General features: G+C 32.8%; 1 protein-coding gene across 1 annotated transcript in view; it reads left to right on the top strand.

The window, feature by feature from the left end:
- The window catches only part of LOC134718239 (uncharacterized), a 65359-nt gene that overhangs the window by 8671 nt on the left and 29269 nt on the right, over positions 1-27419 (top strand). The window contains exons 9-26 of the mRNA XM_063580733.1: positions 882-1018; positions 2961-3091; positions 3429-3498; positions 4033-4167; positions 4788-4929; positions 5481-5544; positions 6420-6455; positions 7402-7542; positions 8415-8595; positions 9249-9467; positions 10389-10597; positions 11019-11189; positions 12689-12860; positions 13257-13313; positions 13776-13878; positions 14329-14439; positions 14841-14907; positions 20466-20616. Coding sequence (XP_063436803.1) covers positions 882-1018; positions 2961-3091; positions 3429-3498; positions 4033-4167; positions 4788-4929; positions 5481-5544; positions 6420-6455; positions 7402-7542; positions 8415-8595; positions 9249-9467; positions 10389-10597; positions 11019-11189; positions 12689-12860; positions 13257-13313; positions 13776-13878; positions 14329-14439; positions 14841-14907; positions 20466-20616 — 2297 coding nt within the window. The remainder of the gene's footprint in view (positions 1-881; positions 1019-2960; positions 3092-3428; positions 3499-4032; positions 4168-4787; positions 4930-5480; positions 5545-6419; positions 6456-7401; positions 7543-8414; positions 8596-9248; positions 9468-10388; positions 10598-11018; positions 11190-12688; positions 12861-13256; positions 13314-13775; positions 13879-14328; positions 14440-14840; positions 14908-20465; positions 20617-27419) is intronic.

Below are 27419 nucleotides of genomic sequence, written 5' to 3'. Positions count from 1 at the left end.
TAATGAAAGTGAAATAATGAAATAATAATTCGCTTTTAGCAGCCAAAATGGTTTAATTTTGTCAAATTAAGCGATGAAACATTGATAATTACTGTTTTAAATCCGTATTCATGTGAACTTCAATTTAACCCCTCTCTAGAGATTGACAACGCATGCATTATACGTGTACAGGTTATTTAAAGAAAACGAATGTCAACAATGAAAGTGAAACTACGGTATATCATTTGATTACTGGTTCGATCTATATAAAATCATTCTTATGCGGTTAAAAACAATGAGACACATAAATTTTTAATCTATAAGATAAAATCAAACATACCTATAAAAATCCAATTGCACGTGTTGGTTTAATCTATTCATATCGTTATTTATGTTTAACTCGCTTATATGGTAATCTGAGGTCAAATCAATAGTTAATTAGATGGCGTCTGGACTAACATACACACGAAACGAACATACATATTATCTATACTATGCTCTGTATACTGTTTATTTTAGACTTTTGGTATTTTGGATAAATGTTTTACATTGTTATAAATCAAATATGAGAATTTGAGTCAAATCGGTGACCATGTATTTGACAGCTAGTGCCCCTTTAACACAAACACATACACATACACTGGAATCAGACAAATGAACCGCAAAATAACTTCATGATCTAAAGTAGAATATATGTGGGTTTTTATAAAGAAAACTAATGTTTTTTTATGTTTTTTTTTATCACCGTACATTGCAGTGTATTCTCATCTTGAATATACATGGAATGTTTACCCCTAGACGTTCGATAAACAAAATTCAATCAATTGACCATATATGTGTTCTTCGTATTCATATATTTCGTAAAGACACCAATTCTTGTTGATGTCTGTTTGATCTTCCAGGAAACTATCCTCTACATTTCCACATGTGTTATGACACTGATGACGGGAATTATCCTAATCCACCATACCTCAGGAGAAACTCTATCTACAGAGCGTTTGCAAGATGTATAGCAATCCACGGTTCACATGGCATAACGGTAAACGTTTTGTTTATGTTGTTAATTTATTTGTCATTCAATTCTGAACAGATAATAACCTGCATACATATAGTTGCCTGGACTGCTTTTTTGCATTTGCATAATTTCTTCTTAAACTTCTTGTTACTAAACCAATATACAATTATTCAATCTGTATTGCTGTTCCGGACCATATGAGTATTTGGACCATACGCATATGGTCATGACCATATGGTATATACTCATATGGTCGGGGTAATTAACACTCTGTTACAGTTTACTTTTTTAAATACTTCTAAACTCTGCATATGGTATGACCGTTCATTAAAAAGACGCTATCATGTAGGTAATTTTATTATTATATTATAATAAAAAGATAAGCTAAATAAAAATAAGAAGTTTCACATAGTTAATTTTACTTAATTGTCAAATTTATATAAACACATTTGATACCGATGGTCATTACCGATGTCCATTGCCGATGTGTTTTTACGAGTAAATGGCAATATGTCGACTAAAAAATTAAATCCCACAAATTTCTTAATGAACTGTTATATTTATATAAGAAGTCACTGCACTGGAAAGTAACATTCAATTAGTTTATTTAAGTTGTGTTGTGAAGATGGTGTATTGCAGTCATTTTACGATATTTGAGATGTAGAGCTTCTTAAACACCGTAGACATCAGAATGGCCAAAGAGATCGGTATCACTGTACGCAGCTGCAAAAAAGGCTTGTTTTTCACTCGTAAACAAAATGTGTAAATGAAAAGGATCGTGCACAAATTTCTTGCAAATGCAAAAAAGCTATGATACCGTTTTGAAGTGAATGTCAACCAAGCCTACTTACACGAATGTAACTAGCGATGAAAACTAACTATGGCATCAATATTCAATTTTTACGAAGTTTTTGGATTATAAAATTAAAAAATTGTCATGTTTTTAGATAAAGTTTTTGTATTATTGAAACGTTTATAATGTAATTTGAAAAAAATATATACCTATATGGTCCAAATACTCATATGGTCTGGCCCGTTAATAGCCAAACGAGTATTATACTCATATGGTCCGACCATACGCGTACGGTTGGACCATACGCGTATGGTCGGACCAAATGAGTATACGCATATGGTCATGACCATACGCGTATGGTCCAAATACTCATATGGTCCGGAACATTGCCATAAAACTTCATACTTATAGTATGTGACACATCATAACAAAATGAAAATAAACAATAACAAGATCATTAATATACACAATAAAAGTAAATATTTTAAGAGTCCCCTGTCCTCAGTTCAATAGACTGTTTTAAATGTGTGAAATTATGTTGCATATATATGTTATTTTATCTATGTCATTTAAAGTTATAAAGTGGATATTTTCATTTTTAAAAAATCCATTAAAATCAAAATGACTAAATTTCAAGGTAAATTCAAAAACGGAAAGACCGTTATCAAAGCTCAAACGCATCAAACTGTCATATTCCTAACTTGATACATGCATTTCATCATACAAAAATGGTGGAGTAAGCCTGGTTTAATATCTAGCTGAACATTTGAATTGTATGACCGTCTCGTAAAGTTCCAATATTCTTACTTAAATTTATTATTAAAACATAAAAAAAGATACAAGCGTTATTGTTTATATTAATGAAATATTTGAAACTGTTATTTATGCTAATAAACAACAATACATCACTGCCTTATTTGGTTCCCTCTACATACAGATTATATAGTATGTTAAACAAAAATTGTCATCTTTGTTTAAATGTGCATCTGCTATGAGTATCCAATATATTTACTGGTGTAGCAGGAGTATTAGTTGCGTTTGTACAATCATAATGTTGGCTCTGTTTTTTTTTTTTTTTTTTTTTTTTTTTTTTTTTTTTTTTTTTATCGTAAATCGTTTTCATGTTCCTTTACCTGCATGTAAGATTTTAATTAACTATGTTTAACCTCTTAGATCGAAGACAACGTCTGTTATGATACACTGGGTCATTCCATTTTCTTGGAAGATGGAGGAGAAAAAAGGACAGTAATTGATGGCAACTTGGTAGCATCCACACGTAAAGGAAAACTTATAGCATCAGACAGGTTCGTCATTGTCCTGGTTTCTATTTTCCTTCGGTGGATCGATGATGTGAAAACAATTAGTTTTGAGAGGAAATCTTATCTTGTAATACATGCTTTGATTTTATGTTATTCCAGGGGACAACTTTGCAATCATAACACAAATTGCACCAAACTAACACCAACCCAATCAGACAAACTAAACCAACAAGTAAAACAAACCAATAAATGAACAAAACGTTTAAGGCAAAAAAACATAGTAAAATTCATAACAATTCAAGGCCAGTAGCACATACAAGTCTAAGTCAACCTAGTTAATATCTGGTTCTTTGTACGTTTACATCTAAAGTTTCCTTTTCAGCACACCGGCCTCGTTCTGGATTACAAATCCTCTGACAGTTATACGAAACAATGTAGCCGCTGGTTCAGTGGTATGTTACATTATAGTATTAGGCGTTATCAGTTTTATGCTAGACTTGTTTGGTTTTCCATGCCAAACGCTTTTTGTGTCTTAGACCACGATTATATTTGTAATCAAACTGGTGTTCAAAGAACAAAAAATAATGTTTATGAGATATTTTTGTCAGCTAATTGTCTTATGTTGGTTTTTTTAAATTTTTTACGCATAAGCAAGTTTTGAATATTAAGATATTTACTTCATAATATTATTATCCATTGTGGCGATGCATGACCACTTCATCACTTCGTCGTTAAACAAAAGAAACTTACATTGTACAACTTGTTAAAATTTCAAGTTTATCCATGGAATGATAAAAAAACAAAAGAAAAACCGTCATGATATAAATATTACGGGTACCACATGTTGGCCACATATTTATTGAAAACAAATGTCTTTGTTGGTACTTGATGTTATCGCTTTTTGAAGAAAAAAATAGTTTCCCAAAAATAGTTTTAGTCCTTAATTCTGATTAGAAATGTAATGATTATCCAATATATTCCTACAGGAAGATGGTTTCTGGATTATATTCCCCGATGAACCCACAGGGAGTTCTGAAAGTTTAGGATTTATGAAGAAATATGAAGCCAAACACACAAAGATGACTGAAATATCTAATAATGTAGCTCATTCAAATTTAGTGGTAAGTATTCTTCTATGACGCAAATGTAACACCTGCGTTGACTGAGTTACATGTATTGAAATATGGTCAACTACACTTTTCTTCTTGCAGTAAAACAAACAAGGTTGTGCCGGGTGTATAAATATGCAACCACGTCTGGTCGACATGGAGACATTGTATTGTGTGCCTTGTGATAGGAGTTGAAAGTCAGTAGACCAGTTTGTCCATTTTATGATTCTGTTTGGGAAAAAATTTATTGCAGATTTTATATGTCTTTAATTTTTATTTCCTTATCAAATGAAAAAACAAATCCATTTACTCATGTGTTTTTGTTTTTATTTGTGTACCAATGACACGTGTCCTTTACTGTGCTGTTTCCGATTTTAATGAACGTACTAATTGCATTTTCAGAAATAATTTTTGAAAAGGTAGATACAACTTTCATTTCTACATGGGTTATACGAATGTCAAGCAATTGAAACTTGTATAATCATCATAAACCCGATTACCCTTTACTTCCAATGGGTTATACGAATGTCAAGCAATTGTTATCAATAGAAACTTGTCATCATAAACCCGATTCAATTACCCTTTACTTCCAATGCTATTCTTATATGCAATATCTTCATATACTTGATTAGACAGGATTTTTTATGGATGGTACAATACAACACAATGATCTTAAAGTCTATGGCGTTAATGGATATTATCCCAGAACGATTCCAACTGATCCAAACAATAAATATGCAGAAGATGATCCAGTATATATAAACAAAATGACATGTAGGTATAATAGTAAACAACACTTACGTTTTTATGATCATGTTGCTGAATATTTTGTTATCTCTATACATCTGGTTTGATATATTTTGACTATTATATGGTCACGGTTCATGCTGACTTATAGCTTGCTTTGTTTTTTTTTACGATTATATTAACTGCCATGTAAGTACTGACTTTACCTATAAATAAAAAAAAGCAGAATAATTCAAACTTAACTATTTCTACACTTGCTTCAAGAAAATCGATACTTTGGGAACTATGCAAATTTATTAAAATTATTAATAAAGGGTAGTGTGATCCTGATTGACATCTCTCTCATTTCAATTGTACAAAAAGTCAAAAGTGTATTGCGAATAATTTATCAATTCGAATGGAATTCAATCAACTGCAGAGTGATTTTTCAAAGTAAATGTTGAAAGTAGAGTGTTGGTATTTAAAAAATGTATATGTTGAAAATAGAGAGTAGGTCGATTATTCGTCGCCGACGAATTTACACTACGCGTGTTAATTCATTTAATCAATACATATATATATTCATACATACAATTTAGGTTGGAAAAATAGAATACAGAACAGTTGGATCAGGGGAGGATTTATAGTTTTGAAACATTACTCGTGAGTTTATTTTGTAAGACACGAACATTTCATATCTTTTTAAGGCTGTTATAATTAATTTTTAGTTCGTAAGAAAACTTTTCAGACGTAGAGGGGCAACGGTTTGTTTCAATTGAAAACGATAATAGAAAAATCATTTCCTTCTACAATGCATAAGAAATTCTTTTTAGATAGAAACAAAATGTATGCTCGGGAAGAAACCCCATGAACCTCGATTGGTCAAACTGTCATGCACATCTAACGCTTTCTTTGCTAAAATAATACTATAACTGAAATGGGCTTGTCAAATAAAAAATGCAAGTGTTTGAAATATAAGCTATCAGTATCATTGTTCAGGACTAATGAAAAGTCAATCTGATAGTTGAAAGAAGACAGGTTTTCTTGGTTTACTTTTCTTTAAATTGTTATTTGGATGGAGAGTTGTCTCATTGGCACTCACACCACATCTTCCTATATCTAGATACGAACTTGTTTATTTTTTTTTAACATGTAAAGCGCTTAGAGTAATTGTAATGCCTTGTAATACTGATAATAATTCTTACAAGCTTACGGTGTTCATGTTTTGGAGTATATGAAACTTATAAGCTGCACCCGTTTATTTTGTGTTTGTTTTTTTTAATTTATTAACACCACTTGCTTGGTTTCTAAGGCGCAATTAAATTGGATTTTGATTTCCTCTTTGTATTTCGACGTTTTTATTTGTTCAAAGCCCTTTCAGAAGATGTGATGGATGACTCATGTCATGTGTTTGACGACCAGATTATACAGAAAGATACAAGTTTGCCTCTTGTACCTAAATTTGTTACCCATAAATTGGTTTAATAAATTACATGCATTATGTTTATCAGTTTATTCATGTTGTTTTATTTTTTCAGCTCAGCAGATAGTGGTCGCGGACTGATATTTGCAAGGTATAGTTGGTTTAGACTTTTGTTTATTTGTGTTGTTAAAGTCACTCCCCAAAATGTATTTACAAATTATAGACACTTATGAACCACATCAACAAACGACAACTACTGAACATCAGATTCCTACATGCGATCTCTTATATGATCAGTTTTGTTTGGTATTCTGCGTTGTCTTCTAAATTTATTTATGACTATTTTTATATATTGAATGATGAAGGCAGTGTTCAATGACATATGCCTTTTGGCCTTTTTTATTTCAAGTTTAGAATTGCTTTAACAGTTGTGTAATCAGGGAACACTCTACCTGTTACACGTAGAAGATTTACATTAGGGGCTGGGTTTTCAAAACATAGAATAATGAAACAAAACTGCAAAAAATGGACCAAATTATAAAGAAACTAGATAAAAATAAAGAGAAGAGAAGAGTAAAAAAATATAAAAAATGTAAAACGATCGGCAAAACAGATATAGAATGGATACACATGACTTAAAATATTAAAGAATACACGAATGATCCCATATTCTCTTACTCGAGACATCCGTAATTTATAAGCATGAATGTCAATGGCACGCGGGAGAATTGCATTAATTGATTTTATTTTTATTTGTGAACTATGAAGTTTTTCATAACTTTTTTGATGGTATGACGTCAATTTTGTTCCCTCTGTTATTGTTCTTCATTTCTATTTAAGTTGTCTGTACATGAAGTTAATGTACGGGTTAATTGAAGTCTAACTATTCGTAATATCGTTATAAAAGTGTGTACCTATTCTTCTATTATTTCGTTTTGCAAACTTGATATAGTGTTTATAAACATTTTTTAATTTGTTTGTCTACAAGAACAGTGGTATGCCATGTCAGCTTCATCAACAACAAATAGTTATACATTTTGTGATTATGTTTTTAAGCGCGTAAAAATAAGCGAAGTTTTCTGCAATTCTATTTACAGATCATCGAAACAAGAGCAATTTATAGAATACAGCGTTATTGTTGGCGAAACGGATAACATTGGAGAACCAACCAAAACCTGGAACAATACATTAAGTCGACCATTGGCTTACCCTCGGTCTCTAGCTGTACCATGGGATAAGTAAGTCGACAATTGGCTTACCCTCGGTCTCTGGTTGTACCATGGGATGAGTAAGTCGACCATTGGTTTACCCTCGGTCTCTGGTTGTACCATGGGATGAGTAAGTCGACCGTTGTCCTACCCTCGATCTCTGGTTGTACCACGGGATGAGTAAGTCGAATATTAAGCATTCTATGGCGTCAAAACAGAATTCAAACGGTTAAATGTTTTCGGAGGGTATATGGTTTTGGAAAAGGTAGTTATAGGAAACTACAGATACATACAACAGTTATGTTTTTTAAGTGCCCTAAGCAGCGAATGAAGTTCAGAGGAAATCATAGTAAAAAGCATGTAAAATATGTTATCTCGCAACTTTTTCTACATTCTCCTGAACTATCCTGCCACCTACCCAAAATAGGAATCAGTATGTTTGAAAGGTTAAAATGTGACATTTTTGGATTTGGCAAACTTGTTTGCATTTTAATGTGATGACGTTTTATAGTAAGGAGACAACACATAAAAGATCATTTATGTATGCGATAGATCAGTTAAATGCATTATACCAACCAGAGAGAATATAAACATTCTAAACAAATAACAAACGTGTGATACGTAAAAAATGTACTTGAATGAACTACGATTTTCACTACCTCAAGTAAAAATGACATAAGATGAATTTAGCTATTATTGTTATGTCAATTTAATTATATAGCTCTTCAATTGATTCAGTTCATATACGTCATGGAGATCATTTGCTTTCAAAATTTAAAAAAATGAGCGCTCATGATGACGTTAAATTCAGAAAAAATGCTTGGGACGCTAGTATTGGTTTAATGTTTTATGACGTGATGTCTCTGTTGCTAATAAATAACTTAATGTTTGTGTCCTTACAGCCAATTCCCAATCATTGGTTTAATTTTTTACGACGGACCTGTGTATGCTGATAAGATATGGTTTAATGATTTTAAATCAACGGAGAACTACACTTCTGCAGCCATTGGATTTCGTCGGAGAAATCAATTTTCTAGTTCAGCTGGTAGCTCTATGACAGATATTCTGTTTGGATTTGATGATGTAAGTGACATTTAAATAAAGAGTAAGAAAGTTCGTAGACACAATACTTTTTTTTTAAAAGAGGCTAGTTACAGCCCAACTTAAATACCCTGTATACATGCAATACATGTTTCAAATTTTATTTACTAAAGTCATAACAACTATAGGCATACAATATCACGGGAGTCTTTTGTGAAATATGAACTCGTAAAAAGTTACATGCATTGCAAAAAATATCTTAAAACATTGCTAAGCAGATCCTGCTCCAGCTGTGGCATCCGTCGTGTTGCTCATGTTATAACAAATCCGGCAAATAGTCTAGTTGGTAGGCGACATTAATAAGTTTGTCTCATACAAGTTTTATGAAACTCATACACAATTTATAACAATGAACAAGAACATGCTGAGCTCGTAAAAATTTGGGTTGTTAGTCATTTATGCACCTTTTTGACTTGGAAAATTGCAATGCTTGAGAGGACAAGTTCGTGTCCTCAGACACATTCTTCTTTTAATTTTAAATCTGTTTAACCTACTGGAAACTTAGATTTTAACTTCCATTTATATGTGCACCTGCATACATCTTGTTTTATGCGATGACCATTGAAACAATAACAGTAGTTAGTAAGTACTCCTTACCATCTATCTCCTGATAATTCGTCTGTTTCTTCTGGTAGCCATTAGATGGAAACCGTGTGTATGACGGAAATACAACAATCCATGGATTTGGTAATCTGGACGGGGACAAGGGAGCTACGTTTCGGGATGAGGATGGATCAGTAACGTCATACACATCTAGCAAACAGATTGTAAAACCTGGACGATTCTATACGACTTCCGACTGTACATACAGAAGTAACTGGAATATGGCAGTTTGTCCACATATATATGGAAAGGTGACACATTTTTCAATATTATGTTTAATAATAAAAAATGCGTGATATCTACATGGATTGAACTTGTAAAAAAATAACATCAAATTAAATTCACTACAAGTGACTTTAATTGCCTATCATTTTTTAAATTTACTAAACAAAAAATTTTAAATCATAAACAATGATACTCTAGAACATATAACTGACTTGATTGTGAAGGTAAATGTAATGCGTTTTGTGTTAGCTTGCTTGCTAGGCTAGCTGAACCGTGAATTCATTATTAGGTTAGGTATTCTATCCTCCTTTCAGAGTAGACTAGTCCAACCAATATATCTGTTTTTAGCACTAGACGTCCGAAAGAAAGGTAGTATATATTACTTTATAATAATTACACGGATCAACTAACAAGCAAGCAAACCAAAGATATGCGTTACCTTTACCCACACACTCAAGTAATTTTTCTGTAAAAGGAATTTTATGATGATCTGTAACTTACAGCGTAAGTGAAAAACGAAATGAGTTAATGCTATTTTATGGCAACTATACAGCGTTGTTGTATATAGTTATCAAAGGTTCCATGAATTTATTATGCCAGACGCGCGTTTCGTCTACATAGGACTCATCATTGACGCTCATATCAAAATAGTTATATAAGCCAAACAAGTACAAAGTTAAAGATTATTGAGGTTCCAAAATTCCAAAACAATGTGCCAAATACAGCTAAGGTAATCTATGCCTGGGATAAGAAAATCCTTAGTTTTTCGAAAAAAAAATTGTTAACATGAAATTTATAAAGATGTCCACATAATTGATGTCAACACTTCGTCAATGTCGTGACCATTCTGTTATTTTTTGTCGTTTTGTTACACAATAGTCTCATTGATGTACATGTATGTCTAACATCTCATATACATATAGTTTGGTAATTTGTGTTTGAAATAGTTAGATGTGGATATAGACCGCAACTCTCCTGACCGAGGTCAAACCGAGGCTATTATGCTTCGAGACGATGAACCAGACTTTCCTGTAACTTTATCCGATGATTACACAGCAGATTTCCTGACAATTCTTGGTGGTAGCCATAGCTACACACTTCACTGGACTAAACAGATACCAAGATTCTTCATTATCAGAGGCTACGGTATCGAAAAGTATGTAGGAATGACGTTTGTCAAGTAATTAATGTAAATTTAGAAATTGAAGCGAGTGCACTTAGGTTTGCAATTTTCGAAGAATTGACAAAAATGCGAGAAAAGTCTTTCAATTTATGGTTAACCTTCAATACTCACGAGACAAAATAATCAGTGATTAATTCATTAACTCTTTCAAATTATAGTTTTTGAATCATGTTGCTCAATTTGTCGATAGAGGTAAATTTACTTTATGATTAGGGTTACGCTGAATTTGATATTCACTCATATGTACTAGAGACGTTGCTGGCATTCGGCTGTCTTCTACTATTTGGTCGGGTTGTTGTCTCTTTGACACATTCCTCATTTCCTTTCTCAATTTCTTTTTACAAAGTAATATTTTTTTTTGTTATTTATAATAAAAGTTTGTATTCCTTGATAGACATAACCACGTTCGGTTGGGTATTTGTTTGCCAATTGATGCAACATTCAATCTGTACACATGGTCGCCATTGTGGAGACCAGAAACAAAATTATGGACACAGGTGTTATCACTTAAGGAATTAGACAACGACACACTTGGAGATAGATACTTCTGGGATAAGTCAATCGGGTAAGTTCAATACCGAAAAGAGTTATATTTTAAGATTCCCTGTTTGCAGATCCAGGCGTAGAGTAGTCAGGCCGGAGGGGTGGAAATTTTTTGATTTTTTTGTAATTATGTGGTCGTTTCATGGTGTTTCAGAGGTTGGAATAACCCCTCGTTTATTATGATTGGATCTGCGCCTGCTCTAGGTTTTGATTTAGTCATGGATTATTCATGAATTTATACTTCCTTCAACTGATTCACGTAAAATTTATAGATATAAGAATATGTGGCATGATTGACAATGAGACAACCCACTATCCAGGTCACAATTTGTAAAAGTAAACCATTATGAGTCAAAGCATTGTCTTCAACACGGAACCATGGCTCACACAGTTAACTTTAAAGGGCCCCAAAATGACTAGTGTAAAACGGGGGAGACAACGTTCTTATCTATATAAAAAACGAAAAAATAGAAACACTTACGGACCACATCAAAAGACGGCAACCACATGTACAGAATATCAGGATCATTAGTTCCTGAAAATCACTGAAGCATAATTATACCCCCGCTTTAAAAAAGGGGGGTATACTGTTTTACCTCTGTCTGTCAGTCCGTCCGTCAGTCAGTCTGTCCGTCCCATGAAACTTTCGTCACATTTTTCTCAGGAACTACACATCCAACCTTTCTGTAATTTGGTATCAACATTTATATATGTCAGCCATACCGTGTGATGCGTTTTCAGATTCATCACTGGTCAACTTCCTGTTTACCGAACACTTGTATGATTTTACACATGATAGCCAAGTTGAAAATTTTCGTCACATTTTTCTCAGGAACTACAATACAAGGATGTCTGAAATTTGGTTTCAGAATTTATATAAGTCAGCTATACCGTGTGATGCGTTTTCAGATTCATCACTCGACAACTTCCTGTTTACCGAACACTTGTATGATTTTACACATGATAGCCAAGTTGAAAATTTTCGTCACATTTTTCTCAGGAACTACAATACAAGGATTTCTGAAATTTGGTTTCAGTATTTATATAAGTCAGCTATACCGTGTGATGCGTTTTCAGATTCATCACTCGACAACTTCCTGCTTACCGAACACTTGTATGATTTTACACATGATAGCCAAGTTGAAAATGTTCGTCACATTTTTCTCAGGAACTACAATACAAGGATTTCTGAAATTTGGTTTCAGTATTTATATAAGTCAGCTATACCGTGTGATGTGTTTTCAGATTCATCACTCGACAACTTCCTGTTTACGGAACACTTGCATATTTTTACACTATTAATATTATCCACTTGCGGCGGGGGTATCATCAGTGAGCAGTAGCTCGCAGTTTCACTTGTTGACTCTGGATTTATTTCAAGCAAGCAAAACTATATATTTATAAATTCACATTATTCACAATTTGTGTACTAAACAAAAGAAACAGCATTTGAACTCTGATAGATTGCAGTCTTGTTGGTAATCATACAACATCTCCTTATCTTATAAACTTAAATTTTAGGATGCTATTTGTAAAATTCGTCAGTTATAGAACACGAAGTCGTAGTTGTACAACTGATTGTGAAGGAGAATGTCCGGTTCTGCAGGTGACCATACTATCAGGAGATAGAGCAGACGGTAATTGTCGACACAGAACTTACGTTTACCCTGGTACTTACAGAAAACCAAGCAGTGTAAGTACAATTTCTTAAAACTATTACTTTTTAAATAATATATATAGATTCCTTATGAACAATTATTATTAATATTTGATTCTATTCGGAAATATTCAGAAAATTATTTCGATTTATATTAATGGAAGGGATTTAAAAATGTATTTGCTATTCCAAGAAAAGAACCAACTTGAAATGGGACAAATAAACGCTAAGAAATAAACAAAGGTAAACAAAAACAGTAATAAATCAATGCGTACACAAGTTAATTAAATTATTATGAATTAAGACAAACAGTTAGTTTTAAATGCATTGAAACAAAAGTTTTGCAAGGTGGAAAAGTAATAGTCAGTGTTTAGAACGATTGATTGCAATGATTTTAACATGTCCAATATACATGATTGTTCTTGTTTCCAGGGTAAAATGAAAACTGATGAAAGGGAAATGACCGCCACTTCAAATGCTCCTCCTGTGGTAAGAATGAACAGAGAATACAAACATTTAATTGACTTATTCTTAATTTTGTGATATGCAAAAAGGGATGCGGAAAATTCCAAAGGGACATTCGAACTCATTAGTCAGTGACAAACTTTTCATGCTATTAGAAAAAAGACTCAAATCCAAATAATGATTTTGTCTTACCGGAAGGGGTAACAACACCCGTCCCACTCATGAAAACTGTCTAGATTCAGATTACGACTAGTGCTGTACAATGATATTGATAAAGTATGTTGAAAACATTTGTTGTTTAAAAACAGACTTGAAAGAGTAAACAAATACGAAAACATTATACAGTACAATAGAAAGAAGACTTGAACAATTGAAAACCAACCATTAATTAGGTTTAAACTTTAGTGCTCTGGTTGAGGTGGTCTTCCCAGTTTCAACGAAATACTTATAATGAAATAAAAATATTAACACGATTACAATTTACAGGACTGGGGAGCTGGCTCACAACTTCCATTTTCGTCACGACAAATAACAGATGGCGGGTTCTCTGATTGGTCGGATTATATGGAGTGTTCTGTCACATGTGGAGGTTAGTTACATGCATCTAATATTAATGCAGCAATCTTTGGACACATTTATTGTTTTACGTTCTTAAATGAAGTATACAACCTATATTATCAAACACACTAGAGGGCCACAAAAAATGTTGGATATAGCAGGGTGTCGGAATACTCATGTTTTTTCTGCAATGATAGGCATAATTTGGGACTATGCAAATTTTAAAGTAGAATGTGGTAATACTGAGGTATTGGACTAGTCAGGTTACACTGTATTTGCAATATAATTATATTAATCAATAATGTTATATTCTAAACATTGTTTTGTTGACTCGATTCAGCGATTCTCTCATTTAAAAAAACCCAACGCAATGGCTCTCTAGAAATAATTCCAAAATATCAGTATAAAATAATCTGATATTGTTATGTGGAAAAAAAACCCATAGAGAGCTCTGTTCGAATGATATTTTTTTATTTTATAGGAGGCACCAAATCGAGGTACAGGTACTGCAATAACCCGTCCCCGACGAACGGTGGTGCTGACTGTGCTGGGCGTTCTGTTTTGACTCTTACTTGTAATGATAAACCATGTCGTAAGTAAACATTGCGTCATGATTATTACAACTATTATTTCATGTACTGATTTAAATGATTAGTCACATAGTTAGGATTCTAGAAGACGACCAATACGGAAACTCATGTTAGAACAAACGGTCAAGGCCGTACGGTGACATATAGTTGTTAATGCCTGTGTCATTTGGTCTCTTGTGGGGAGACGTTTCATTAAATCTTCTTTTTCATAACCTTAGTATTTTTGCAGAGCAATATTTCCGCTAACGCTACAAGATTTCAAATGTTATATTTATCAAATACTTTCCTTTCTCTTGTTTTGAATACAAGTATAATTATATTTTACATCTCACTGGCTCTACTGTTATACTTTGCATGAGTATCCTTTCATAATTTCAAAAGAATTCTTTCAAATATATTGCAGCCATTGATGGTGGATTTGCAGATTGGACTTCATGGAGCACATGTCTTGTAACTTCCGGTTGTCAAGGGTACAGTCAAAGGCTACGAACATGCGAAAAGCCAGTACCACAATATGGTGGAAAATTTTGTTCCGGTTCGATTAAAGAGGAAGAAGCCTGTGATATGTGTTTATAACATCGAACATTATTCAAAACTATTTTGCCAAACAAATAGGAAGTTCTGGAAATACACTTCTGTGTTGTAGTATGAATATCTGAGGAGGACAATTTTTCATTTTTTCTTTTAAGAAATAAGTGAACACATGTAAAGAATAGGGCATCTTATTTAATTTCTAGATTAAGCGTTATATATTGTATATGGATATTTGAAATACCAGTGAATTTGTTCAAGAATATTATTTTTTTAATGAAATTAAAACTTATATTTACATATTGTTCTCAACGATTATTTGAACAATTTTGACTGTATTAGTTCTGGATAATGATAGCAGAATAGCTGATTTAATAGTAGTCTATTCTTTACTTGTATTTCCATTATCGCCGGGTTTTATGCGCAATGATTATGTCGTTTGTTATCTCTTTGTCATATTATTTGCAAAAGCATATATTATTATATCAATTCCAGTCACGTCAAAATTTATCTTTTATAGTAAGATTTTATTTTGTCGCTCATTTTCATTTCCAATTAAACTTTACATTTTGGTTGATACTGTGTTTACTTTTGAAATTACAGGGACATTTAAACAGATACGCTACTCTCAAAAAAATACTGGTGCCTGTCAGCTATAATTTATCTGTAAATGATTATCGTGCTACTGGTAACTTAAAGATCATGAATTGCAAAAACTAGTTTAAATCAAACATGTTCATGACGTCGTCCATGTATCATAGTGTTACATCAGCTAGTTTACACAGCAGGTGATCCTTATATGTATAGATACCAGAAGTCAGCCCAGTAAAAATATGGCATTAGTAATTATTTTTAAATTAAAGTTTTAACTATGATAATGCCTTTCACTCAGTATTCAATCACATATACTTATTCTTGAACTTAGTACATCAACGTATACATATATATATATATATATAACTCATCTATACATCAACACAACAATGTTAGATCTGTAAATTTGCTTAATGCCTTTCACTCAGTATTCAATCACATATACTTATTCTTGAACTTAGTACATCAACGTATACATATATATATATATATATAACTCATCTATACATCAACACAACAATGTTAGATCTGTAAATTTGCTTTCGCAATTTTTTTGTTTTTCCCTCGCCGGGATTCGAACCCATGCTACTGAGATACCGTGACACCAAATCGCCTGCACTGTAACCGTCCCGCTAGACCACACGACCACCTAGGCTTCATAAAAATGAAGCTTTCAGTGGCCGTGTGTAACCTTTCCTCGTCAGTTTTAATCTAGCGGCGTACTACAGCACATGATATATAAGGCATGACGATGTTATTGTTACAGATCAGCTCAATTATCTATAGTAAAGGATCCTACAAATTTATGCAAGATACAGTCACAGAAAATAATAAGATTTATAAGTACGTCTGAGTCAGTGACAACTCTACAACAGATTTATCCATCGGATCACCAGCAATGATGGTGATACATGGCTGTATACATTATGTATACAACTTGTCTAAACATCAACCCAACAATGTTAGATCTGTTATTTTGCTTTCGCAAATTTTTTGTTCTTCCCTCGCCGGGATTCGAACCCATGCTACTGAGATATCGTGACACCAAATCGCCTGCACTGCAGCCGTCCTGCTAGACCACACGAACACCTGGGCTTCACAAAAATGAAGCTTTCGGTATATATACTGCAGCTGTACTATTTGCGCAGTCAAATTGCATTGAACTTATACTCATATGTGATAAACAGTCATTGCTCGTATATCACCTTGTTTATAACGTTAAAAATGCATTTCCATGAGTTTTATTTTTTATAAAACAATAAATTTGAGAATGGAAATTGGGAATGTGTCACAGAGACATCAACCCGACCATAGAAAAAACAACAGCACAAGGTCACCAACAGGTCTTCAATATAGCGAGAAATTCCCGAACCCGGAGGCGTCCTACAGCTGGCCCCTAAACAAATATAATATACTAGTTCCGTGATAATGAACGCCATACTAATTTCCAAATTGTACACAAGAAACTTAAATAAAAATAATACAGGAATAACAAAGGCCAGAGGCTCTTGACTTGGGACAGGCGCAACAATGTGGCGGGGTTAAACGTGATTATGAGATCTTAACCCTCCCCTATACCTCTAGCCAATGTAGAAAGTAAACGCATAACAATACGCACATTAAAAATTCAGTTCAAGAGAAGCCCGAGTCTGATGTCAGAAGATGTAACCAAAGAAAATAAACAAAATGACAATAATAAGACTACTAGCAGTTAACTGACATGCCAGCTCCAGACTTCAATTAAACATGTTCGCGGAGATTTTACGTCGTCCGCTTACAGAATCTACCTTCTGTGTAAAGTGTTAATTTGTTCTCGTGTTGAACAGGCATTAAAAGTGTAAAAACTGATGGTTTTACCCTAAATATTTCATTTGATAACAGTTATTACAAAGAAATAACACGACGGGTGCCTTATACGATGCAGGAAATGCTTATCCTTTCGAAGCACTTGATTTCACTCCCGGTTTTTAGTGGAGTTCGTGTTGTTTCCTATTTATTATTTATAACTGTTGATGTAAATTTCCCTTAGTTTTTTTACGCCCGTCAAAATTTTAAACGACTTTTCCAAATTTCATGAAACTTAATATAGTTGTTTCGTATGACAGTCAAATAATCTGTATACTTTTTGGTGAAAATAAGATTAAAACTTTTTGAGTTACGGCACTTTGTAACTAAAACAGAGGTGTTTTTTTATGTGTTGCACCGTATCTCTAAAAATATTTATGATAAATGCTTTTAAAAATCTTTACACAATTCTTTGTTATATTAACCTTAAGATCTGTTTACTTTTTGGTTTTGATTCAAAATTTTATTTTAGTGATATTAAGTGTTAAAAAAATGAGGTATAATCACATGTCCCGCCATATCACAAAAACAATAGATGGTTATTGCTTGGTTTTGATTGTTATTGTCTTATAAGAGTTGCAGTTTATATATATTATAAAGAATAACCATCAATTATCTCAATATATAAATATTATTTGTACTCGGTATTTGGTTGATGATACAAAAATGAATAGAAACAAAAACAAAGATGACCGTTTAATCTAGGTGGGGGTAGCATAACAGGATAACATGAGTATCCATTGGTACAATTACTATGAATGCCCATGTTACATCAATCTTTAAAAACCAAAATCACCTATCTTATATACAATGACAAATATGTTGTTGTTCACGCAAATTAAGCCCAAAACAACACCGGTGTTGTGTGTAGTTTGCAGTACATAAACTGTTTGTTAAACAATTTAGGTATTCACTTGAAAACTCAACATTGTACCACTACGACACTACCATAAGGAGAAGTTTTTGATAATCATAGGCTTGTTCTCTGTTCGATTGAAATTTCAACCAAACATGAAGTACTGGATCTTCCTTCGCTGTATTGGATACCCTAAACTACACAGTCAAGTATCCTTACATCTAAATTTATATTGCCTAGTGCTCCACGGAATCCTCCTCTTAACATCGATATTATCAGCATTCAAAACCGGGCTTTAAAGTTATTGTGAAACTACCTGTTCTAGAAGTGGTGTGAATCAGACACAATTTGCCTTTCTATATCAAAACATTTAGCGTTTAAGTTTGATTATAAAATACGTAGATAAAAATAATAAAGGTTTTAAATTGCTTAGCATAAAAACATGTTTACCTCAATCAATTAAATATTTTAGAAATTATTGAAAGGCAAAACATTTAATTGCAGTTACCAGTACAAAATAAAGTACTCGAGCATTTAACTGTTTTTACGATTCATTGAATTCAATTTAACAATTTTCAATGACTAATATTCGATATATTTCCACTTAGATGTTTACTCGTTCAAGTCAAAGTTATGAAACACATAATCCGGGTCAACAACATGTACTTTAATTTTTATTTAATTAATGAAAAAAAACAGTACTTTTTACTTCCAACTTGATAGTTAAATTCTAAATTCTTTGAATGGTCAGTTACAGAATCTACCGATTGTGTTAAGTGTTAATTTGTTCTCGTGCTGAATAGGCTTAAAAAAGTATTTGCCACTGGGCGTTAAGCAAACACGAATCAATCTGTGGTATTCCTAATAAACAGATTGATTGATTCGTGTTTGCTTAACTATAAAGGCAACAGTAGTTAAATGTTATCCGCTGTTTAAAAGTAATAAATCGATTGAGAGAAAACAAATCCGGGTTACAAACTCAAACCGAGGAAAACACATCAAGTATAAAAGGAAAACAACGAAACAACAGAACACCGAAGAGCAACCCCAAAATACATAAACACATACTATTCCATTACAACCGCCATATTACTGACTTGATACAGGTACACAGGTACCAGTATCTCTTTATATTATATTGTACAGCTTCTTTATTTGGGTCTCAATTTAAACGAACTAGAGTTTAGACGCATCTCGCGTTTAGTGTGCTATAGGCATTATATATTTGACAAGGTTTTACACCATCAAGAACTGCATCAGTGGTTTGTTTCGTCATACAAAAACAAAAAGGGTTGTGGGACATGTAACAATTATAGATTAACTACCCAGCTAAAACAATATAAAAAAACCTATACACGCGGTATAACTTTTAGGGAGGAGGGAGAAGGGTTTAGATGGAAAAAAAAACATTGTGAGTTGGTTGGAACTTTAATAAAACTTTACCCAAAATGGATGAAAATTAATATTCTGCTGAAGATAATTCAGAAAATAATTGTGGTCAAAAGTGTAAACAATCCCAGTGGATATTTCACAGAGAGTCATGATCTGCGCCCCTTTTCCTTATAAAAAATCAAATTAACCTCCCCAAAATATCACGATACTTGATTTATGTACAGTCTCAATATATAACTATCAGTTTCGAAATTACATCTATCTCAATAGTGTCCACTATCCCATAAAGATGTGAATAACTTAAATGATCAAAGATCTGACTCATTTATTGTTAGTGTTTCATGGCCACTTTTGGTCTATTTCGCAGCGGTCAGTTTTTATAGGTGGAGGAATGCCCGGTGAATCACCAACTAACTTCGAAAGGAAAACTGATAATCCTAGTCAATTAGGAGATCAAACATTTAAAATTGTTCATTTATTTTCTCAAGACTTTTTTTCTGTTTTTCTTCATTATTTTTTCTAAAAGAATATGATATATATAATTTTCTCCTAATACATTTGACCGTTTGACGTCAGTTAAATGAACCAAGATATAATGTAGTATCAATAATCTTTTTTAATAAAGTAAGTATTTAAAACTATATTCCACTTTCTTAAAATACGTAAGTCATATAAATCGTCTGAACGAAAGAAAAAACAACGCAATAAATTTATTTAAATCATTGAACAAATTAATGGTTCAATGGTCTGTTACAGATACGGGTATATAAAAACATACATTTTCCTGTTGATCTAAATACGTATTTGTAGTTCTTCAGGGATGTGGGTTTCTGCGTATTTTGCGGTTTTAGTTTATGTCTTTGTAGCAGCTGCAACAGCAACGGTGACCAGTTGTCCAGATGATGATGTCACTTTGAAACCATGGTCTGTCAGCACAACATGGACAAACCAGGGACTTCAGGTATTTAACTTTTTGATTATGGATTCGTTTTAAGACTAAAGAGTCTTTAATAAAAAAAAAATCATTTCATGTAGCAAAACCGATGAGCAAAAACTATAGAAAAGTAGCTCTTCGTCAATAGTTAAACAACGTTGGTGAAGAGACTGGTTATAATAAATCAATTTAAACCAACATTCATATATTTAAAAAAAAATGTTAATTTTTGCTGCATGTTGATAAAAATTGAAAAATATCATTTACATACAAACTTGAAAGCTCTTTCAAACATTTTTGACACATGGGGCATTGAACTGATCTCAATTTGTGTGTTTGCTATTTGTGTAATATTATGACACAGGGTTTCCATCACTGTTTGATAGATTACCTAAGCCGTATTTGGCACAACTTTTTGGAATTTTGGATCCTCAATGCTTTTCAACTTTGTTCTTGTTTGGCTTTATAAATATTCTAATATGAGCGTCACTGATGAGTCTTATGTAGGCGAAACGCGCGTCTGGTGTACTAAATTATAATCCTGGTACCTTTGATAACTATTTAAACTGAGATATAAAGTTGATAATTATATTCATATTAATTTGTTTTGACTAAATGTCTACTCTATACATTCATTTTAGCATTTTATGTGAATCGTGTCAGGTGTTTATGCGTTACGCTATTGGTCGAATTTTGATTGTTTAACACGTTTTTAACCATTCACAACGTTTTGGTTTACGCTTTTGAAAATATTACACAGCATGCTTTATATTCAGAAAAAAATTAGTAAACTAACATTCAATCAATCGTGTTCATGACACAATTTAACTGAATTGAATCAATAAATATAATATTTATATGAATGCCTTTTGAAATATGAAAATCCATTTGCGATGATAGCACAAAGGATCAGTGCCTAAAATAGAACTTCCTAAATCATACTGTTATGGACATTAAAGTCGACAGTATCCTTGTTGTAGTATTTTCCGACTCGTTTGTGTATATATGTTCCAGACCATACGAGTATTTAGACCGTACGCGTACGGTCCGGACCGTATACGTATACTCGTACGGTCTGACCATACGCGTACGGTCAGACCGTATGAGTATACGCGTATGGTTCAGTACGAGCTGACTATTAATGTTATTAGATCATATGTGTTAAATTTAAACGAATGAATCTTAATCGAAATCTTTATTTTTAGTTTTACTAATTAATATTATTACAATTACATGGATAAAATAAACAAATGAACAATTGAAATTAAATATTTGTTGAATTGTATATCTTGATCCTAATTTTGGTCATCTCAACATATGTTACAATTGCTACCACAAATAACGTTCGAATAATTTTAACATTTACATTTTTGCAGGTCGTGTATGTTCCTTAACATTTGCATTTTTTTGTAAAGTTGCTAAATATTCTAAAACAATTGTCCTTTAACATTATATTTACTCTCGATATTTTCAATTTTAGTGATCATAATTCAATTATTTTACTGAGTGATCGACTTTCTTAATACAAGAGATTAACAGACTCAATTAGCGTGAATTTTTTAAATCATTAAAATAGAAAGTTTTTTTTCAATTACAATTAAACTTTTTTATATCAATTTGAGAGTTAAGTTATATTGATCTGTTATATGCATCAAATTAACTTTGCCAACTTCTTAATAATAGTCGGACCGTATGAGTATTTTGAAAAAGTACGCATACGGTCCAGACCCTACGCGTACGGTCTAAATACTCATACGGTCTGGAACATATACAAGTAGTTAAAACAGTAAAGTGGATATTCATTAAATTTGTTTGTTGCCAAATATGACTTATATGTACATGTAGCAGGATTCTCGAAATTATACTTAACAGAAATTAGGTATCGACTATCTAACTTCAAAAGGGATGGAGGGGTTATATTTTTTTCCGAAACAAATATTCCAATCCCCGTTTGATGAAAACAAATATTATGATCAAGCAGATGTCTTTTTTTTTTTATTCTGAATCCAGATTTCCCCCGCAACTTATAGTGTTAAATTTTGTGAGAAAAAAATTTGATTCATTGCGTCGAAAAACAGACTTAAATTAGAGAAGGGAGAACTCATTCAAATTTGCCGGATGTATACAATGTATATATGTAACACTCCCAAACGTGTCCTTCCCCCCAAACGTGTCCGATTCTCCCAAACGTGTCTTTTCTCCCTAAACGTGTCCGAAATTTACAATATTCCCCAAACGTGTCCGATTTCATAACCCCCAAACGTGTCCGATAATTGTTTTTCGCCAAAACGTGTCCAATATTTAACGCCAAAACGTCACACGTCTTTTAGCGGTAATACATATATCTTCTCAATAAAATCGCTGATAACGTTAACGGCAATTATATGATGGGAGACACACGTGATGAAGTTGTCATTTATCAGATTAAGTTAGTTCGATGTAGGTTTTTAATGATTATAATAATTGCAAAATTAATCTGTTATTATAAATTAACTTTGACTGCAGTTGCTTATTGTCCAGTTGCAAGTATTTCATATTCATTTAGAGCGAACATTACACACAATTCTGGAGTTGAATTAATCGTTAACTTTGTTAATTATTTTGTACTTATAAACTCCGATGATCGATGCCTTTTATATTTATCCGAATATTGCATGGCGGGCTTTTAACAGCATTTTCTTTCACTGTTGTCAATTATAGTTTGTGTGTATTTGAAAAGCTCATCAAATCATAAACTGGTTATCCGGTTTTTTAATAAATTCTAGGTTTCCACCATCACTTAAGACACACCAGATAAGAAACATAACGTCCAGTGCCAAATATTTTAAGCATAAGATTTATAGATTCTTTTTTTTTTGTGAATATGGCTGTTATGTGATCAACGCCGGTTTTAATTGCAGCTTTATTTTGCTGTGTATAAATATACTTTAGACTGTTGATTACGTATTGTCCAGTTGCAAGTACTTTATGCATATTTAGAGCGCACACTAGTATTGCAAGTTTTAATGTTTTTACAGTTGTACTGTACAAATGAACTTTAAACTGATGATCGCGTATTGTCCAGTTGCAAGTATGTCATGCATATTTACAGAGAACATACAAGTTTTAATGTTTTTGCAGTTCTATTAAGAGAGAACATAGGCTAACTGTTTTTTTTTTTTTTTACATTTGAACATACATGTTTTAATGTTTTAACTGTTCTATTGTTAAGATAAACTTTATACTGCTGGTTGCGTATTGTCCAGTTGCAAGTATTTCATGCAAATTAGAGAAAACATACAAGTTTTAATGTTTTTTTCAGTTCTACTGAATAAATTAACTTTAGACTGTTGATTGCGAATTGTCCAGTTGTCAGTATTTCATGCATAAATAAAGAGAATATGAAAGTTTTAACGCGCAGAGAAAGGGATACTTTGACCCGTTAATTGTACAGTTTAACGCAACATGTTTGCTTACAATTTACATACGATATAGCAGAAATGACGCCCTCACTTTAACCCAGTTTAATTCTTCCGGTTTGAAAAAGTACTAACGAGCCTTAGGTATATTTTTAATGAAATGGTAAAATAAGTATACGTTAATGAAATAGCAATAACCAAATAACGCTTGATATGGACACGTTTTGGGGATTGGACACGTTTGGGGGTTAGTTGAGAAATGGACACGTTTGGGCGTTTATACAAATGACACGCTTTGGCGCAGTTTTCAACTAGACATGTTTGGGGGAATCCGACACGTTTGGGGAGAAGGACACGTTTCTGACATATACACCACATTACAAGATAGAATCTCAATTTTTTTCCTGGTGCAGAATCATAAACAAACCTATTAGTATCTTATTTTTTGTTTACATGGACAAAATTATGAATCAAATCCGGATGTGAATTAAAACGGAGCATAATAGACTGAAAATAACATTTTATAAATGACAACCACGTACGACTGACAACATTCCCGATGACGCCATTGTCATAATTATTTATATGGGCGTATGACATTTGCCTAAATTTTAAGGAGAAGTCTAAATTTTCAATTGAAAATCTGCGGGGAAACTAAGTTTTTATTTATTCAAAATCAAAAAAAAAACTAAAGTGCGCCATTTTTATTAAAACATAATTTAGCATTATAACCACCGGAAAATATGAATGGAAAAAATGGAAAATAAATCAACACCTCTTTAGCTTTTTAATGAAAACATTGCCAAACAATAATGTGTCCCTAGAACACGGATGCCACATCCGCACTATGATTTTCTATGTTCAGTGGACCGTGAAAAAGTGTAAAATTTCTAATTTTGCACTAAAATAAGAAAGATCATATGATAAATAACATGTTCGTATTGTTATGCGTTTACTTTTCTACATTGGCATAGATATAGGAGGAAGGCTAAAATCTCATAAACACGTTTAACCCCGCTCCATTTTAGGCCTGTCCAAGTCAAGAGTCTCTGGCCTTTGTTAGTCTTGTAGTATTTTAAAATTTAGTTTCCTGTGTTCAATTTGGAGTTTAGTATGGCCATCGAGACAACTCTCCATCTAAGTCACAATTTGTAAACGTAATTCATTACAGGTCAAACAAAAGTCTTCACCACGGAACCTTGGCTCACACCGAATATAACAAGCTTTAAAGGATTGAGCGGATATCAAACTCTCTGTTAATAAAAACCTATTCGCAAAGTTACACCATATGAATTTGAATAAAATCTATTTTTACAGTTACATCAAAAAGTTGAAACGGATATACCTTATGATAAAAATTGCTGTAAAATCTACCGTATTAACTGATACATGGACGCTATGTTTAAAAATAACAACCGAATCAAAAGCATATTTTTTATGAGAAATCATGAAATGTAGTGTGTGATATACCTGACTTAGGTTTGAGGGACTAAGAACTAGTCTATATTTTGTAAATAAAACGGAAACTTTTCAAATTATGATCCTTTTACTTTGATTCAAACGCCAAAAGAGGCTGATACAGGTAATCATCAAAACAATCATGGTTAAGACAATACAGTTCCGGAGAATACGGATTCAACATACAGATATATAACTATTGAAATGAGGACAGCGGACTCTAAAGATATTTACTTTTATTGTGTATATTAATGATCTTGTTGTAATTTTTTATATTCTTTTTGTTATGTTGTGTCATATACTATAAATATGTAGTTTTATGGCAATAAAGATTTGAATATAACAAAAGATGGACGAAAGATACCAGAGGGACAGTCAAACTCACCAATCGAAAATAAACTGACAACGCCATGGCTAATAGTTATCAAAGGTACCAGGATTATAATTTAGTACGCCAGACGCGCGTTTTGTCTACATAAGACTTATCAGTGACGCTCTTATCAAAATATTTACAATTTCAAAGTTGAAGAGCATTGAGGGTTTAAAATTTCCAAAAAGTTGTGCCAATACGGCTCAGATAATCTATGACTGGGATTAAAAATCCTTAAATTTCGAAAAATTCAAAATTTTGTAAACAGGAAATTTGTAAAAATGACCATATTATTGATATTCATGTCAACACCAAAATGTTGACTACTGGGCTGGTGATATCCTCGGGATGAAACGTCCACCAGCAGTGACATCGACCCAGTGGTGTAAATAGTTATGAAAGGTACCAGGATTATAATTTAGTAAGTCAGACGCGCGTTTCGTCTACATAAGACTCATCAGTGACGCTCATATCAAAATATTTATAAAGGCAATCAATTTCAAAGTTGAAGAGCATTGAGGGTCCAAAATTTCCTAAAAATGAAGAAAGACAAACAGACAAACAATAGTACACAAAAAACTAGGGGTGATCTCAGGTGCTCCGGAAGGGTAAGCAGATCTTGTTCCACATGTGGCACCCGTCGTGTTGCTTAAGTGATAATAAATCAAGTAAATAGTCTTATTCGGTAGGTCACTTTCATGAAAGGGAAGGGGATTGTAGTAACGACGTAAGGAACATAACCGATATCATTTCTGAAACGGTTATTCAATAACGGTCAACCAACTCGTGTTGGCGTCCGTAAAATTTACGAAGGGATGATTTCAGCTTGTAACAAGTGACACTTTTTGTTACTGCAAATGTTATCAAATTATCTTTGTCAATAATTTTCCAATAGTTTTCTTTAAAACTTAATTTTAACTGGGGTATTTTTAACTTTTACGGCTGAAACAAATATTCATCGTTAGTGTTTGAAAGGTTGGTTGTTGTTTGTAAATATACTTTCCCATCTTCCAACTAGTCCGTGATTACTCTGACGTCAAACGGCTGTTTTGCCAGACAAGCTGGGGTCGAAGGACGTCAGAGCTCGTCCCATATCAAAAAGTGGTTATTTGACCGTCCAAATTGAATGTGCTAATTCTTTGCTTCGAAGGCAGACTGGCGGCCTCGGAATTATATAAATCGGGCATCAATCTGTTCATTTATCTTTTATCATGAAGAGCATGTAAGTTTTACCTACCAGCCACCCTTTATTTTTCCATATTTAACAGTTTTTACAGTGACATTTTAATTTTCATTTTGAAAGATTGTTATGTGATCAACGGGAAAAAGGAAAATTCCTAAAGTATTGCCAAATACATATAACAATATATAACAAATACTCTTTATTCTTAAATTAACATCAATGAAGGAAAATATGTACAACTGCTCTTTGCGTTCTCCAACAAATTATCTATCACTATTCTACTTAAAATATATACAACTGGTACACATTTACAAATGTGTCCTGGGTCAGAAGCAAAATTGTCCTCCTAGTACAACTATATGTACCTTCCAGTTTACACTCTTGTCCTTGTCTTCTTGGTATAATTATGTACCCTAGAAGT

The sequence above is a fragment of the Mytilus trossulus genome, chromosome 5, assembly GCF_036588685.1.
Source record: "Mytilus trossulus isolate FHL-02 chromosome 5, PNRI_Mtr1.1.1.hap1, whole genome shotgun sequence".
NCBI classification, from domain to species: domain Eukaryota; kingdom Metazoa; phylum Mollusca; class Bivalvia; order Mytilida; family Mytilidae; genus Mytilus; species Mytilus trossulus.
The sequence above is the reverse complement of the archived record's forward strand: the minus strand, read 5'-3'. Positions and strand labels throughout refer to the sequence as shown.